The sequence below is a fragment of the Oncorhynchus masou genome, chromosome 13 (genome assembly GCF_036934945.1).
Source record: "Oncorhynchus masou masou isolate Uvic2021 chromosome 13, UVic_Omas_1.1, whole genome shotgun sequence".
Taxonomy (NCBI): domain Eukaryota; kingdom Metazoa; phylum Chordata; class Actinopteri; order Salmoniformes; family Salmonidae; genus Oncorhynchus; species Oncorhynchus masou.
The window spans coordinates 77,014,769-77,032,122 of NC_088224.1; the positions used below are offsets into that span (position 1 = coordinate 77,014,769).

The 17,354-nt window shown below is 47.0% G+C and overlaps 1 protein-coding gene across 1 annotated transcript; it reads right to left on the bottom strand.

Moving 5' to 3' along the window:
* Positions 1 to 5,861: 5,861 nt before the first annotated feature.
* LOC135553432 (heat shock protein beta-7-like) lies at positions 5,862 to 14,052 on the bottom strand. Its single transcript, XM_064985552.1, has 3 exons — positions 13,800 to 14,052; positions 10,834 to 10,919; positions 5,862 to 6,032 (listed from the first exon to the last, which is right to left on the bottom strand). Exons 1-3 carry the CDS (start codon positions 14,050 to 14,052, stop codon positions 5,862 to 5,864), a joined length of 510 nt encoding a protein of 169 aa, XP_064841624.1.
* Positions 14,053 to 17,354: the final 3,302 nt, after the last annotated feature.

Genomic DNA, 17,354 nt, shown 5'->3' on the forward strand with positions numbered 1-17,354 from the left:
CGGTGCTAGTCCTTGATGGAGGTGGTGCTGGGGATTGTCCTTGATGGAGGTGCCGGTGCTAGTCCTTGATGGAGGTGTTAGTGCCAGTGCTAGTCCTTGATGGAGGTGTTAGTGCCAGTGCCAGTCCTTGATGGAGGTGGTGGTGCCGGTGCAAGTCCTTGATGGAGGTGTTAGTGCCGGGGCTAGTCCTTGATGGAGGTGGTGGTGCCTGTGCTAGTCCTTGACAGAGGTGTTAGTGCTAGTGCTAGTCCTTGATGGAGGTGCCGGCGTTAGTCCTTGATGGAGGTGGTGTGTGCCGGTGATAGTCCTTGATGGAGGTGTTAGTGCCGGGGCTAGTTCTTGATGGAGGTGGTGGTGCCAGTGCTGGTCCTTGATGGAGGTGTTCGTGCTGGTGCTAGTCCTTGATGGAGGTGCCGGTGCTAGTCCTTGATGGAGGTGCCTGTGCTAGTCCTTGATGAAGGTGTTAGTGCTGGTGCTAGTCCTTGATGGAGGTGGTTGTGCCGGGGCTAGTCCTTTATGGAGGTGCCGGTGCTAGTCCTTGATGGAGGTACCTGTGCTAGTCCTTGATGGAGGTGTTAGTGCTGGTGCTAGTCCTTGATGGAGGTGTTAGTGCCGGGGCTATTCCTTGATGGAGGTGCCGGTGCTTGTCCTTGATGGAGGTGCCTGTGCTAGTCCTTGATGAAGGTGTTAGTGCTGTGCCTGTGGTAGTCCTTGATGGAGGTGGTTGTGCCGGGACTAGTCCTTGATGGAGGTGCCGGTGCTAGTCCTTGATGGAGGTGGTGGTGCCGGTGCTAGTCCTTGATGGAGGTGCCTGTGCTAGTCCTTGATGGAGGTGTTAGTACCGGGGCTAGTCCTTGATGGAGGTGCCGGTGCTAGTCCTTGATGGAGGTGGTGGTGCCGGTGCTAGTCCTTGATGGAGGTGCCTGTGCTAGTCCTTGATGGAGGTGTTAGTGCTGGTGCTTGTCCTTGATGGAGGTGCCGGTGCTAGTACTTGATGGAGGTGTTAGTGCCGGGGCTAATCATTGATGGAGGTGGTGGTGCAGGGGCTAGTCCTTGATGGATGTGGTGGTGCCGGTGCAAGTCCTTGATGGAGGTGTTAGTGCCGGGGCTAGTCCTTGATGGAGGTGCCGGCGTTAGTCCTTGATGGAGGTGGTGTGTGCCGGTGATAGTCCTTGATGGAGGTGTTAGTGCCGGGGCTAGTTCTTGATGGAGGTGGTGGTGCCAGTACTGGTCCTTGATGGAGGTATTCATGCTGGCGCTAGTCCTTGATGGAGGTGCCGGTGCTAGTCCTTGATGGAGGTGCCTGTGCTAGTCCTTGATGAAGGTGTTAGTGCTGATGCTATTCCTTGATGGAGGTGCCGGTGCTGGGGCTAGTCCTTGATGGAGGTGGTGGTGCCTGTGGTAGTCCTTGATGGAGGTGTTAGTGCCGGTGATAGTCCTTGATGGAAGTGGTGGTGCCGGAGCTAGTCCTTGATGGAGGTGCCTGTGCTAGTCCTTGATGGAGGTGTTAGTGCAGGGGCTAGTCCTTGATGGAGGTGTTAGTGCCGGGCTAGTCCTTGATGGAGGTGTTAGCGCTAGTGCTAGTCCTTGATGGAGGTGCCTGTGCTAGTCCTTGATGGAGGTGTTAGTACCGGGGCTACTCCTTGATGGATGTTTTAGTGCCGGGGCTAGTCATTGATGGAGGTGGTGGTGCCGGTGCTCGTCCTTGATGGAGGTGCCTGTGCTAGTCCTTGATGGAGGTGTTAGTACCGGGGCTAGTCCTTGATGGAGGTGTTAGTGCTGGTGCTGGTGCTAGTCCTTGATGGAGGTGCCGGTGCTAGTCCTTGGAGGTGCCGGTGCAAGTCCTTGATGGAGGTGCCGGTGCTAGTCCTTGATGGAGGTGGCGGTGCAAGTCCTTGATGGAGGTGCTGGTGCTAGTCCTTGATGGAGGTGCCGGTGCAAGTTCTTGATGGAAGTGCTGGTGCAAGTCCTTGATGGAGGTTGTGTCAAGTCCTTGATGGAGGTGGTGGTGCAAGTCCTTGATGGAGGTGGTGGTGCAAGTCCTTGATGGAGGTGGTGTGTGCCGGTGATAGTCCTTGATGGAGGTGTTAGTGCCGGGGCTAGTTCTTGATGGAGGTGGTGGTGCCAGTGCTGGTCCTTGATGGAGGTGTTCGTGCTGGTGCTAGTCCTTGATGGAGGTGCCGGTGCTAGTCCTTGATGGAGGTGCCTGTGCTAGTCCTTGATGAAGGTGTTAGTGCTGGTGCTAGTCCTTGATGGAGGTGGTTGTGCCGGGGCTAGTCCTTTATGGAGGTGCCGGTGCTAGTCCTTGATGGAGGTACCTGTGCTAGTCCTTGATGGAGGTGTTAGTGCTGGTGCTAGTCCTTGATGGAGGTGTTAGTGCCGGGGCTATTCCTTGATGGAGGTGCCGGTGCTTGTCCTTGATGGAGGTGCCTGTGCTAGTCCTTGATGAAGGTGTTAGTGCTGTGCCTGTGGTAGTCCTTGATGGAGGTGGTTGTGCCGGGACTAGTCCTTGATGGAGGTGCCGGTGCTAGTCCTTGATGGAGGTGGTGGTGCCGGTGCTAGTCCTTGATGGAGGTGCCTGTGCTAGTCCTTGATGGAGGTGTTAGTACCGGGGCTAGTCCTTGATGGAGGTGCCGGTGCTAGTCCTTGATGGAGGTGGTGGTGCCGGTGCTAGTCCTTGATGGAGGTGCCTGTGCTAGTCCTTGATGGAGGTGTTAGTGCTGGTGCTTGTCCTTGATGGAGGTGCCGGTGCTAGTACTTGATGGAGGTGTTAGTGCCGGGGCTAATCATTGATGGAGGTGGTGGTGCAGGGGCTAGTCCTTGATGGATGTGGTGGTGCCGGTGCAAGTCCTTGATGGAGGTGTTAGTGCCGGGGCTAGTCCTTGATGGAGGTGCCGGCGTTAGTCCTTGATGGAGGTGGTGTGTGCCGGTGATAGTCCTTGATGGAGGTGTTAGTGCCGGGGCTAGTTCTTGATGGAGGTGGTGGTGCCAGTACTGGTCCTTGATGGAGGTATTCATGCTGGCGCTAGTCCTTGATGGAGGTGCCGGTGCTAGTCCTTGATGGAGGTGCCTGTGCTAGTCCTTGATGAAGGTGTTAGTGCTGATGCTATTCCTTGATGGAGGTGCCGGTGCCGGGGCTAGTCCTTGATGGAGGTGGTGGTGCCTGTGGTAGTCCTTGATGGAGGTGTTAGTGCCGGTGATAGTCCTTGATGGAAGTGGTGGTGCCGGAGCTAGTCCTTGATGGAGGTGCCGGTGCTAGTCCTTGATGAAGGTGTTAGTGCTGGTGCTAGTCCTTGATGGAGGTGGTTGTGCCGGGGCTAGTCCTTTATGGAGGTGCCGGTGCTAGTCCTTGATGGAGGTACCTGTGCTAGTCCTTGATGGAGGTGTTAGTGCTGGTGCTAGTCCTTGATGGAGGTGTTAGTGCCGGGGCTATTCCTTGATGGAGGTGCCGGTGCTTGTCCTTGATGGAGGTGCCTGTGCTAGTCCTTGATGAAGGTGTTAGTGCTGTGCCTGTGGTAGTCCTTGATGGAGGTGGTTGTGCCGGGACTAGTCCTTGATGGAGGTGCCGGTGCTAGTCCTTGATGGAGGTGGTGGTGCCGGTGCTAGTCCTTGATGGAGGTGGTGGTGCCGGTGCTAGTCCTTGATGGAGGTGCCTGTGCTAGTCCTTGATGGAGGTGTTAGTGCTGGTGCTTGTCCTTGATGGAGGTGCCGGTGCTAGTACTTGATGGAGGTGTTAGTGCCGGGGCTAATCATTGATGGAGGTGGTGGTGCAGGGGCTAGTCCTTGATGGATGTGGTGGTGCCGGTGCAAGTCCTTGATGGAGGTGTTAGTGCCGGGGCTAGTCCTTGATGGAGGTGCCGGCGTTAGTCCTTGATGGAGGTGGTGTGTGCCGGTGATAGTCCTTGATGGAGGTGTTAGTGCCGGGGCTAGTTCTTGATGGAGGTGGTGGTGCCAGTACTGGTCCTTGATGGAGGTATTCATGCTGGCGCTAGTCCTTGATGGAGGTGCCGGTGCTAGTCCTTGATGGAGGTGCCTGTGCTAGTCCTTGATGAAGGTGTTAGTGCTGATGCTATTCCTTGATGGAGGTGCCGGTGCTGGGGCTAGTCCTTGATGGAGGTGGTGGTGCCTGTGGTAGTCCTTGATGGAGGTGTTAGTGCCGGTGATAGTCCTTGATGGAAGTGGTGGTGCCGGAGCTAGTCCTTGATGGAGGTGCCGGTGCTAGTCCTTGATGGAGGTAGTGGTGCCGGTGCTCGTCCTTGATGGAGGTGCCTGTGCTAGTCCTTGATGGAGGTGTTAGTGCAGGGGCTAGTCCTTGATGGAGGTGTTAGTGCCGGGCTAGTCCTTGATGGAGGTGTTAGCGCTAGTGCTAGTCCTTGATGGAGGTGCCTGTGCTAGTCCTTGATGGAGGTGTTAGTACCGGGGCTACTCCTTGATGGATGTTTTAGTGCCGGGGCTAGTCATTGATGGAGGTGGTGGTGCCGGTGCTCGTCCTTGATGGAGGTGCCTGTGCTAGTCCTTGATGGAGGTGTTAGTACCGGGGCTAGTCCTTGATGGAGGTGTTAGTGCTGGTGCTGGTGCTAGTCCTTGATGGAGGTGCCGGTGCTAGTCCTTGGAGGTGCCGGTGCAAGTCCTTGATGGAGGTGCCGGTGCTAGTCCTTGATGGAGGTGGCGGTGCAAGTCCTTGATGGAGGTGCTGGTGCTAGTCCTTGATGGAGGTGCCGGTGCAAGTTCTTGATGGAAGTGCTGGTGCAAGTCCTTGATGGAGGTGGTGGTGCAAGTCCTTGATGGAGGTGGTGGTGCAAGTCCTTGATGGAGGTGTTGGTGCCGGTGCAAGTCCTTGATGGAGGTGGTGGTGCCGGTGCTCGTCCTTGATGGAGGTGTTAGTACCGGGGCTAGTCCTTGATGGAGGTGTTAGTGCTGGTGCTGGTGCTAGTCCTTGATGGAGGTGCCGGTGCTAGTCCTTGGAGGTGCCGGTGCAAGTCCTTGATGGAGGTGTTAGTGCCGGTGCTAGTCCTTGATGGAGGTGGCGGTGCAAGTCCTTGATGGAGGTGCCGGTGCAAGTCCTTGATGGAGGTGCCGGTGCTAGTCCTTGATGGAGGTGGTGGTGCCGGTGCCATTCCTTGCTGGAACTGCTGTACACGTTCTCAACACAACCACTTTGAGTTTCGTCTCCTGTCCCAGGCAATGTGGACTTCATATTGATTAATAATACAGTAAGGTATCACAGTAAAATTCCTCCTCCCCAGCTCGACAGTAGAGTGAGGAGGAAACAAGGGGGGGATATTTTAACTGTGACTCATATTCAGACAGGCAGATAGATGAAATTGCTGCTAAAAAAGTTCAGAGGGGTCTATGAAGAAAGTTTCCCTGAGCAAACTAAACTCGGTCTGACTTTCTCAGACCGGTCTGTGTGCATGTCCGTGTGCGCGTGCTCAAAAGAGCGAGAAGCTCGGAGATGGAGAGAGGAGATGAAGGATGACAAGCATTACATTTATTTTTGCTTCTCTTAAAATCTTGTCAGACCAATTATCATCCAGGATATTACTGGCTCTATGGCTTTGGACAAGTATTCATTGTTGTCAGGAAACGTGCAAGCAATAGCTGGTCACTTATTCATGAACAGAGCTCTCTCTCTCTCAGGTCTACCCAGTGGGTTCAGTATGGCGCTTTTTGGGGTGTTCTGTCTGTCAGGGTGCACTGTGTGTGTATGTAATAAACCAAACCCCATGTTTCTTTCTTTAATATGGTGCATTGTTAATGATTCATTTTTTTATGCATTTTCTTTAAAAAGATCATACATTTATTAATTCAACAACAATCAACATCAACACCTAAACAAACAAGTAAAACATCTACTGAAATCAAATCATCCGATTTGGGAGCTTCAGCGCCTCCATAGTGGAGTTCTTCCTGACTCTGGCCACTAGTCTGCCCTCAGGGGTCAGCGTGCCCCTGACCGACAGGGGGTCCATGTCCTCCAAGAGCATGGTCTTATGTGTAAACGTATCACTGACACTCCCATTCTCCAACACCTGAGGCAGAGAGAGTATGATGAGAGCGAGAGAGTGGAATGAGGGAGGAAGAAGGATGGAGGGAGAGGCCAAGTAGAGGGAAGGAGAAATAGAAGATGGAGATGACAAAGAGAGCAAGCAGAGAAAGAGTAAAGGAGAGATGGAAAGGGAATATCATTTTTATTTATTTCACCTTTATTTAACCAGGTAGGCAAGTTGAGAACAAGATCTCATTTACAATTGCGACCTGGCCAAGATAAAGCAAAGCAGTTCGACACATACAAGAACACAGAGTTACACATGGAGTAAAACAAACATACAGTCAATAATACAGTAGAAAAATAAGTATATATACAATGTGAGCAAATGAGGTGAGATAAGGGAGGTAAAGAAAAAAGAAGGCCATGGTGGCAAAGTAAATACAATATAGCAAGTTGTAACAGGATTCTTCTGGTGAAGGAGAGGAGGACCAATATAAAGCGTGGTTTTAATTCATGGTTCTTTAATAAAGAAACTATACATGAACAAACTACAAAAACCAGAAACGTGAAAACCCGAAACAGTCCCGTGTGGTACAAATACTGACACAGGAGACAACCACCCACTAAACACGCTACCTAAATATGGTTCCCAATCAGAGACAATGACTAACACCTGCCTCTGATTGAGAACCATATCAGGCCAGACATAGAAATAGACAAACAAGACATCCAACATAGAATGCCCATTCAGATCACACCCTGACCAAACAAAACATAGAACATACAAAGCAAACTATGGTCGGGGTGTGACACAAGTAAAACACTGCAATGGTTGATTTGCAGTGGAAGAATGTGCAAAGTAGAGATAGAAATAATGGGATGCAAAGGTGCAAAATAAATTAATACACTAGTGAATGAGGTAGTTGTTTGGGCTAAATTATAGATGGGCTATGTACAGGTGCAGTAATATGTCAGCTGCTCTGGCAGCTGGTGCTTAATGCTAGTGAGGGAGATAAGTGTTTCCAGTTTCAGAGATTTTTGTAGTTCGCTCCAGTCATTGGCAGCAGAGACCTGGAAGGAGAGGCGGCCAAAGGAAGAATTGGTTTTGGGGGTGACCAGAGAGATATACAGTGCCTTGCGAAAGTATTCGGCCTTTTGCCACATTTCAGGCTTCAAACATAAAGATATAAAACTGTATTTTTTTTGTGAAGAGTCAACAACAAGTGGGACACAATCATGAAGTGGAACGACATTTATTGGATATTTCAAACTTTTTTAACAAATCAAAAACTGAAAAATTGAGCGTGCAAAATTATTCAGCCCCTTTACTTTCAGTGCAGCAAACTCTCTCCAGAAATTCAGTGAGGATCTCTGAATGATCCAATGTTGACCTAAATGACTAATGATGATAAATACAATCCACCTGTGTGTAATCAAGTCTCCGTATAAATGCACCTGCACTGTGATAGTCTCAGAGGTCCGTTAAAAGCGCAGAGAGCATCATGAAGAACAAGGAACACACCAGGCAGGTCCGAGATACTGTTGTGAAGAAGTTTAAAGCCGGATTTGGATACAAAAAGATTTCCCAAGCTTTAAACATACCAAGGAGCACTGTGCAAGCGATAATATTGAAATGGAAGGAGTATCAGACCACTGCAAATCTACCAAGACCTGGCCGTCCCTCTAAACTTTCAGCTCATACAAGGAGAATACTGATCAGAGATGCAGCCAAGAGGCCCATGATCACTCTGGATGAACTGCAGAGATCTACAGCTGAGGTGGGAGTCAGTCGTATATTGCACAAATCTGGCCTTTATGGAAGAGTGGCAAGAAGAAAGCCATTTCTTAAAGATATCCATAAAAAGTGTCGTTTAAAGTTTGCCACAAGCCACCTGGGAGACACACCAAACATGTGGAAGAAGGTGCTCTGGTCAGATGAAACCAAAATTGAACTTTTTGGCAACAATACAAAACATTATGTTTGGCGTAAAAGCAATACAGCTCATCACAATGAACACACCATCCCCACTGTCAAACATGGTGGAGGCAGCATCCTGGTTTGGGCCTGCTTTTCTTCAGCAGGGACAGAGAAGATGGTTAAAATTTATGGGAAGATGGATGGAGCCAAATACAGGACCATTCTGGAAGAAAACCTGATGGAGTCTGCAAAAGACCTGAGACTGGGACGGAGATTTGTCTTCCAACAAGACAATGATCCAAAACATAAAGCAAAATCTACAATGGAATGGTTCAAAAATAAACATATCCAGGTGTTAGAATGGCCAATTCAAAGTCCATACTACAAAGTATTAACTTAAGGGGGCTGAATAATTTTGCACGGCCAATTTTTCAGTTTTTGATTTGTTAAAAAAGTTTGAAATATCCAATAAATGTTGTTCCACTTCATGATTGTGTCCCACTTGTTGTTGATTCTTCACAAAAAAATACAGTTTTATATCTTTATGTTTGAAGCCTGAAATGTGGCAAAAGGTCGCAAAGTTCAAGGGGGGCAAATACTTTCGCATGGCACTGTACCTGCTGGAGCGCGTGCTACTGGTGGGTGCTGCTATGGTGACCAGCGAGCTGAGATAAGGGGGTCTTTACCCAGCAGGGTCTTGTAGATGACCTGGAGCCAGTGGGTTTGGCGAGTATGAAGCGAGGGCCAGCCAACGAGAGCCTTCAAGTCGCAGTGGTGGGTAGTATATGGGGCTTTGGTGACAAAACAGATGGCACTGTGATAGACTGCATCCAATCTATTGAGTATGGTATTGGAGGCTATTTTGTAAATGACATCGCTGAAGTCGACGATCGGTAGGATGGTCAGTTTTACAAGGGTATGTTTGGCAGCATGAGTGAAGGATGCTTTGTTGCGAAATAGGAAGCCAATTCTAGATTTAACTTTGGATTGGAGATGTTTGATGTGAATCTGGAAGGAGAGTTTACAGTCTAACCAGACACCTAGGTATTTGTAGTTGTCCACATATTCTAAGTCAGAGCCGTCCAGAGTAGTGATGTTGGACAGGCAGGCAGGTGCAGGCAGCAATGAGTTGAAGAGCATGTATTTAGTTTTACTTGTATGTAAGAGCAATTGGAGGACACAGAAGGAGAGTTGTATGGCATTGACGCTCGCCTGGAGGGTTGTTAACACAGTGTCCAAAGAAGGGCCAGAAGTTTACAGAATGGTGTCGTCTGCGTAGAGGTGGATCAGAGACTCACCAGCAGCTAGAGCGACATCATAGATGTATACAGAGAAGAGAGTCAGTCCAATAATTGAACCCTGTGGCACCCCCATAGAGACTGCCAGAGGCCCAGACAACAGACCCTCCGATTTGACACACTGAACTCTATCTGTGTCTAAGGGGATGAATTCAAGTCGAACCACCTAGCCTCCATCTCCCATCGAATCGTGGTACCTGAAGGATTTCATTCCTATGCTGTGAGCTCTGAGCTACAGAGCTGTCTGTCCTCAGAAGACCCCTTCCAGAGAAAGGGGTGAGGGAACAGACTCCTAAGCCAAAATGGGACATTAACACCGGGAGGACGAGCAGGGAGGTGCACAGGAGAGGTGCGTCATCGAACAAGCGGAACGGTCCACACAGAGGATCCCCGGAGATCATCACCACAGTAATTACATCATTATATTCTGACCCATAGAGCGGCAGTTTGAGGCAAGGCTCAGGTTAGAATAGCATAGCTGACAAATTCACCCAAATGTATATTTCTCTTGTGTACTCCTTTTTCTCTCTCTTTTAAATCCCCATTTTGGGTAACGCGCCAGAGTGTGTTGGCCCGTTATACTAAGTTCTAATCAATAGCCTATAATGTGTTTTGTTTATGTGTATCTTTTATCATCATTTTAGCTTTTTAGTAAATAAATATTAAATTAAGATTGATGTGGTACAAATTCATTAGTGGGACCAGGATCCGTGCAGTCGCAAGGGCTATACGACATTCAGATTATGACACTGATAGAGGAAACTAGTTAATTAGTAGCTGTTGTAAAATCGATATTCTGATATTCTTTGAGTTAATTTGGGATATACAAACTCAATAAAAACTAGTTTTCCCATGGTGCCCCAGGTTAATGAGTTAATCATTGCTTGATTCAGTTAATCACGTAATTAGATACCTTTAATCATTCGATGAGCAACAGTCGTCACATTAACCAATACAACGTCACAACAGCATATTGACATTAAGGAGAGGTGCTTAGTCGAGTGATCATAAGGGTGAGGTTGATTGGGGTCATGACGATTCAGACAGCTTGCCGGGACATCGGTAGCATGCTAGCATAGGATGGAGGTCTGTTTTTAGCCACCTTGTGCGTTTCCGTCGGTAGATTAGTGGGGTTCTGTGTGGTAGAGGGGATCAATCCAATTGGCAAAATAGATATAGTTATAGTGACCCAAGAAAAATTGTCCGATAGACCTATTCAGGTAGCAGCCGATAAGACAGGCCTTCACGATAAGACAGGCCTTCAGAACATCCTGAATTCTTTCGGAATGGAAATGTTGCTCAATTAGTATCAAAACATTCCCCATACAATTACACCACTGCCACGAGCCTGTATCTTTGACACCAAGCAGAATGGGGATGTTTTTCCACAACTCAGTTGTCCAGTTTTGCTTCCGCTTCTTCTTGTATTTAGCTGATAGGAGTGGAACCCAATGTGGTCGTCTGCAGCAATAGCCCATCCATAACGAAGACCGATGAGTTGTGCATTCCCGAGATGCCGTTCTGCACACAACTGTTGTACTTTGCCGTTTGTGGCCTGCCTGTTAGCTTGCACGATTCTTGTCATTCTCCTTCGACCTCTCATCAACAAGCTGTTTTTCACTCACAGGACTGCCGCTGACTGGAAGTTTTTTGTTTGTCGCATCATTCTCAGTAAACCCTAGACACTGTTGTGGAACCAGCGTGCCTGGAACTGACGATCATACCACGCTCAAAGTTGCTTAGGTCACGAGTTTTGCTCATTCTAACTTTTGATTCAAACAGTAACTGAATGCTTCGATGCCTGTCTGCCTGCTTTGTACAGCAAGCTTTGGCCACGTGACTCACTGTCTCTCAGAGTGAACCATTTTCATGAAGGGGGTGGTGTACCTAATAAACTGGCCACTGGGTGTATGTCTATTATAGTGTATGTCTGAGGTTGGTTGCAGCTGTCATTTGCCTTTTGCAAATTTCCAAATACAATCCAAATAAAAAACGTACAGTTTGGAAAGCAAATTCTGTCATTACTAAATTATTTCATTGGTCCTCAACTTGTGACTTAGACACTTCATTCAGGATAAATGGAGTTAACCCTGCGTTCAAAACAACTGGGAACTCAAAAACTGTTTTACTCCAACTGGGAAATATAGTTTAGAACCGTCATTCAACTCGGAATTCCTATTTGGAAACTCTGGCGTCTTTCTAGAGCTCCGCCTCGAAGCAGATTAGTTCTGAACGGTTTGCTGCCATAGAAATGTACTTGGCCAAAAGGTGAGCCACTTTCTTATGACTGGTTATCTCGAGTTGACAAAAGTAACCTCGCTAACTCCTAGTACCTGCTACATAGTACAAACTCGAGCCCCTTTTATAGCCGGTGCTAACCTTTGTCCCGATTGTGTCCACATGCTGATTGTGCCCACATTTGTAGACAGGTGTAGATGATCAAAATACACCTTATGATCTGATTGTGATCAGATCTTCCTGCCCACCTGAAGGAGGTAGTCAGGCACACATTGTGTCTGGATACCTCACAAGTGTAAATGGATCTTGACAGTGAAACTGTTTAAATCATCCTTATTCTGCCTAATATCACTGATCTATGACATCAACATGTATTAAAATAAATGTTAAAAAATAATTAAGAATATCTGTCAAATAATTTTCGTACAGGGAGTGACCAGTAAATCTGGTCACAATGCGGACACAGTGGATGAATAAGAGACACATTTGAATACCATGTGTAAAAGCATATCTAAAAATGTGGGCACAATCAGAATGTGGACCAGATCAGGAGACAGGACCCATTTTAGCGCCAGGTATAAACAAGGCTAAAATGTCAGTTCACTTGTGGTTACAGTTGATTAATACAGTATTACGAAGATTTTGTCAGTAGAGATTGGACCAAGCCTCTCTGTCATATAAATGTTGATACCAAAGACTTACTCATAAATGTTAAGTATTTTTTTTCTTTAAACTTTTTCTTTAAAAACTTGTTTTCTATGTAAGACAGAGAACAATGTGAAAGTAAGCACATTCATATTTTTTTATATATTTCACAATATTGTTTAATATTCATTTTGATTTGGGTTTTTAGACGCCCAGTAGCGTCACACAGTCCATAAACACATACTTAAAGCGATCGTTATAATTTTATGAAGTGGTGAGAAACACAGAGTCTCATAGACACTCCATATTGTATGTTTATGGCTCTGAGGGAGCTCCTTTAGTTTTATATTCCCTCTTTGGCATTTTAGCACCTATGAGAGTTTCCCTGTCTCGACACTGTCCAACACACAGGCCACTCTTATTGCCTCTTAGAGCACTTTAGCAAAGACACTGGGGATGGGCTGGAGCCACAATGGCAGTTCATACACTCTGACAGGGAGACTTTACAGTAGACATCTTTTTGTACCAGTATACATGTAACTGCCACCATCTCTAGCACCTTCTGAGTCGTTTCACAAATACTTATTGATATTTTAAATAGCAATTGTGCTCCAATATTGAATTTTAAAAGCCTGTTATCAGTTTCCTATAATATAAATCACATGGAAAATGTAATAAATGACGTATTTTATATGAATAAAGATTTGCTAAAGTGCCAAAAATCAGTATATTGACATGTCCCACTTCATGTTTTTCTGACTTCTAGGAAGATTTTAACCCACTTCCCCTACGTCTTCCCCATCTTTGTAAAGCTCTTGTTGTTCTGTTGCTTTGACAAAGTCAATTCTTAAGATTATTATTTTATTTTGTGTAATTAGTGATTCATTTACATTTGTCCTTCATTTAAAGGACAAGTTCACTTTTTTAAAGTAATGGCATGTTATAATTGTTTTCAGACAGGTTTTTTTTGTGATTTCAATAATATTAGTAATAGACGTCCTCCGACTCGTTCTGCAGTATGGGGTAAGATGAGTATGAGCATTTAGTTTCCATGTGCAAACATACGTTCTGTGTGTTTTTGGAGCCTTTATTCCTGTTTCATCCGTGCTCCCATACTGTTTCATCCGTGCTCCCATACTGCAGAACGAGCCTGGGGAAGTGTATCGCTGGTGGGGTAAGTTTCTCAAAAGCACGTGAAATTGCAAAACAAGTGTCTGTACACTTCTAAAAAATGCCATTTAATTTCAAAATGTAGATTTGGTTAAAAAAAGTGATCTTAACCTTTAAAGGTCAAGCCTACTACTTCAACAACTCCTGTTTTAATATGGTAATACAAATCATAGTGTAAAAGCTGGCGAGATGGTTCTACTCTTTTTGTGGTAAAAAACTGAGCGTGTTGAACATAACTAGTCAAACCGGTTAACCATTGATAGATGGGATAGACATTTTTTAACAAGTTATATTTTGTGGGTTAAGCTTACAACTCAATTGCCATTCTCTGTTGTCCCTCTAGAGATTTTTTAACCTAGTCAGCTCGGGATTCAAACTGGCGACCTTTCGTTTACTGTCCCAGTGCTCTTAATAGCTCATAACCACGAGGCTACCTGTCACTACCTTTCACCCAAGGTGTAGGAGCCTGGCCCTGGGTAGCTCTCGCTCAATTTAACCACCGCTTACCGTTGTTATTCTACCCAAACCCCCCACTCACCTGGGTACCCGTAGGAGTCCTTGTGGTGTCCACTGAAGGGGGGCCAGACAGGGGGGCCACATCCCCCTCCTCTCCAAACAGGCTTTGAGGGTCCCACCACTGCTGCATCCAGGGAGGGCTCAAACAGGGGTTCCGCCGCCCCACCACCAGACCCCTCTGACCGGTACGTGTTGGAACTGCTGTAGTGGGATGATGAGCAGTACGAGGAAGAGGACATCGGCAAGTCGGTGGATGAAAAGCTGGTCAGAGCCATGGTGAGAAGTGGTGTCTAAAACACACACACACACACACTCTGAAATTCACTCAGTGAGGTTCTTTTACTACTAAGTTCTTGACAAAGCTGGTGGCACTGTTATCATTTAGAATCAGCCCAGACACACTTCAGAAGTCAGTCATTTATTTTTTCCACTGCACACACACACACTGACATTGATCATGACTCCTGTCTGTCTGGGTGTAATTTAACGAAGGCCCAAAGCATTCTGGTAAAGAGAAGTGCTGTGGCCCCAACGTCTTTTCTCCTTACAAGGTGGTGTGTCCAGCAATGGTGCCAGGAATAAGTGTAAAAGAAATAAGAAGTGAATCCCTACAGACTCACACACAACCCTAAGTGACATAGAGATTAGTCAGCCAAGGGGTGCACTCAGAGATGTTTTAGGTATGCGGTCAGAGATAACAGAATGAGAACAACAGTTTGAACCGGTTGCGACAGAGCCTGAGTACCTTGTTTTTTTATGTATTATTTCTTACATTGTTAGCCAGGAAAATCTCAAGTGTTATTACATTCAGCCAGGAAGAACTACTGGATATAAAAGCGATGTCAACTTACCAACATTATGACCAGGATTATGACTTCCTGAAGCAGATACTTTGTTCGGACCTCCACCCTGGACATGGGATCTTATCCCAGAGGCCGACACAAAACAACGTGGTCGCCGCAGGAGAGGCAGATGGAGCGGCATACTGGGCACATTTAGAAGGCGAGCACACCATCCACTGCTTCTCAGCATATTACTTGCCGATGTCCAATCTCTAGATAACAAGGTGGACGAAATTAGGGCTTCCAGAGAGACATCAGAGATTGTAACATTCTCTGTTTCACGGAAACATGGCTCACTTGGGATATGTTGTTAGAGTCGGTACAGCCACCTGGTTTCTTCACGCATCGCGCCGATAGAAACAAACATCTCTCTGGTAAGAAGAAGGAAGGGGGTGTATCCCTTATGATTAACGACTCATGGTGTAATCATAACAACATTCAGTAACTCAAGTTATTTTGTTCACCTGACTTACAATTCCTTACAATCAAATGCAGACCGCATTATCTACCAAGAGAATTCTCTTTGATTATAATCACAGCCGTGAGCAGATACCTCAACGGCCCTAAAAGAACTTCACTGGACTATGTAAACTGGAAACCATGTATCCTGAGGCTGCATTTATTGTAGCTGGGGATTTTAACAAAGCTAATCTGAGAACAAGGCTTCCTAAATTCTATCAGCATATTGAATGCGCGGCACGAGCCGGTAGCTTTCTGGACCATTGCTACTCTAACTTCCGCAATGCATACAAAGCCCTTCCCCGCCCTCCCTTCGGCAAATCTGATCATGACTCCATTTTCTTGCTCCCAGCCTATAGACAGAAACTAAAACAGGAAACGCCTGTGCTCAGGTTTATCCAACACTGGTCTGACCAATCGGATTTCATGCTTCAAGATTTCTTCGATCACGTGGACTGGGATAAGTTCCGGGTAGCCTCAGACAACAACATTGACGTATACACTGACTCGGTGAGCAAGTTTGTTAGCAAGTGCATCGGTGATGTTGTACCCACTGTGACCATTAAAACCTTCCCTAAACAGAAACCGTGGATTGATGGCAGCATTCGCGCAAAACTGAATGTGCAAACCACCGCTTTTAATCATGGCTAGGCAAATGGAATCATGACCGAATACAAAACAGTGTAACTATTCCCTCCGCAAGGCAATCAAACAAGCAAAGTGTCAGTATAGTGTAATGCTCCGGGTGTCGTGGGTGTGGAGTCAAAAGCAGGAGACAGATAGTTCAATGCTGTGCGTCTTTAATAGCACCAACGCACCACAGGGTGCTCACAATAGGTACGTTCCCAAACACAGGGAATCAAAATGTACAACGAAAAAATACACGACCAAGTACTAACACGTACCTCTACAACAGAGCCAAAGGTTACATTGAAATAATCCCGCACAACAACCAGGCGGGCCGGCTGTCTAATAAAGACAAACTAATTTAACATACACAGGTGCTACCACTAAACATACAAGGAGGGGGAGGAGAGACAATCAGTGGCAGCTAATATGCCGGTGACGACGACCGCCGAGCGCCACCCGACCGGGAAAGGGAACCACCCTCGGTCGGACTCGTGACATATAGAGACAAAGTAAAGTCGCAATTCAACAGCTTAAACACAAGACGTATGTTGCAGGGTCTACAGTCAATCACGGATTACAAAAAGAAAACCGGACATCGCTCGCTTTGAGGACAATACAGTGCCACTGACAGAGGCCGCTACCAAAGCTTTGAGAGACTAGTCAAGCATCATATCACCTCCACCCTACCTGTCACCCTAGGCCCAATTTGCTTCACACTGCACAAATCACACTGCACACGGCCCTATCCCATATGGACAAGAGGAGTACCTATGTAAGAATGCTGTTCATTGACTACAGCTCAGCATTTAACACCATAGTACCCTCCAAACTCGTCATTAAGCTTGAGACCCTGGGTCTTGATCCCGCCCTGTGTAATTGGGTCCTAGACTTCCTGCGGGCCGCCCCCAGGTGGTGAGGGTAAGAAACAATATCTCCACCCCGCTGATCCTCGACACTGAGGCCCCACAAGGGTGCGTTCTCAGCCCTCCCCTGTACTCCCTGTTCACCTATGACTGCGTGGCCATGCACGCCTCCAACTCACTCAATGTCAACAAAACAAAGGAGTTGATCGTGGACTTCAGGAAATAGCAGAGGGAGACGGGACACTAGTGGAGAAGGTGGAAAGTTTTAAGCTCCTCGACGTATACTTCACAGACAAACTGAAATGGTCCACCCACACAGACAGCGTGGTGAAGAAGGCGCAACAACACCTCTTCAACCTCAGGAGGCAGAAGTAATTTAGCTTGTCAACTGAAACCCTCACAAACTTTTATATATGCACAATCAAGAGCATCCAGTTGGCTGTATCATCGCCTGGTACGGCAACTGCTCCGCCCACAACCGTAAGGCTCTCCAGAGGGTAGTGAGGCCTTCACAATGCATCATCGGGGTCAAACTACCTGCCCTCCAGGACACCTACAGCACCCGATGTCACAGGAAGGACAAAAAGATCATCAAGGACAACAACCACCCGAGCCACTGCCTGTTCACACCACTATCATCCAGAAGGCGAGGTCAGTAGAGGTGCATCAAAGCTGGGACCGAGAGACTGATAAACAGCTTATCTCTAACATAGAGAGGCTGCTGCCAGGCACAAATCTGTGGCCACTAAATTTAATAAATGGATTTAATAAAGGTATCGCTAG

Bases quoted from the DNA above. Each gene is read 5' to 3' on its own strand.
- LOC135553432 (XM_064985552.1), bottom strand. From the start codon at position 14,052: ATGGCTCTGACCAGCTTTTCATCCACCGACTTGCCGATGTCCTCTTCC. The intron at 10,920-13,799 runs GTGAGTGGGGGG...TATGATCGTCAG, and splicing joins GGACTCCTACGGGTACCCAG to TTCCAGGCACGCTGGTTCCA. The intron at 6,033-10,833 runs GTGAGTGAAAAA...TCTCTGCCTCAG, and splicing joins TTCCAGTCAGCGGCAGTCCT to GTGTTGGAGAATGGGAGTGT.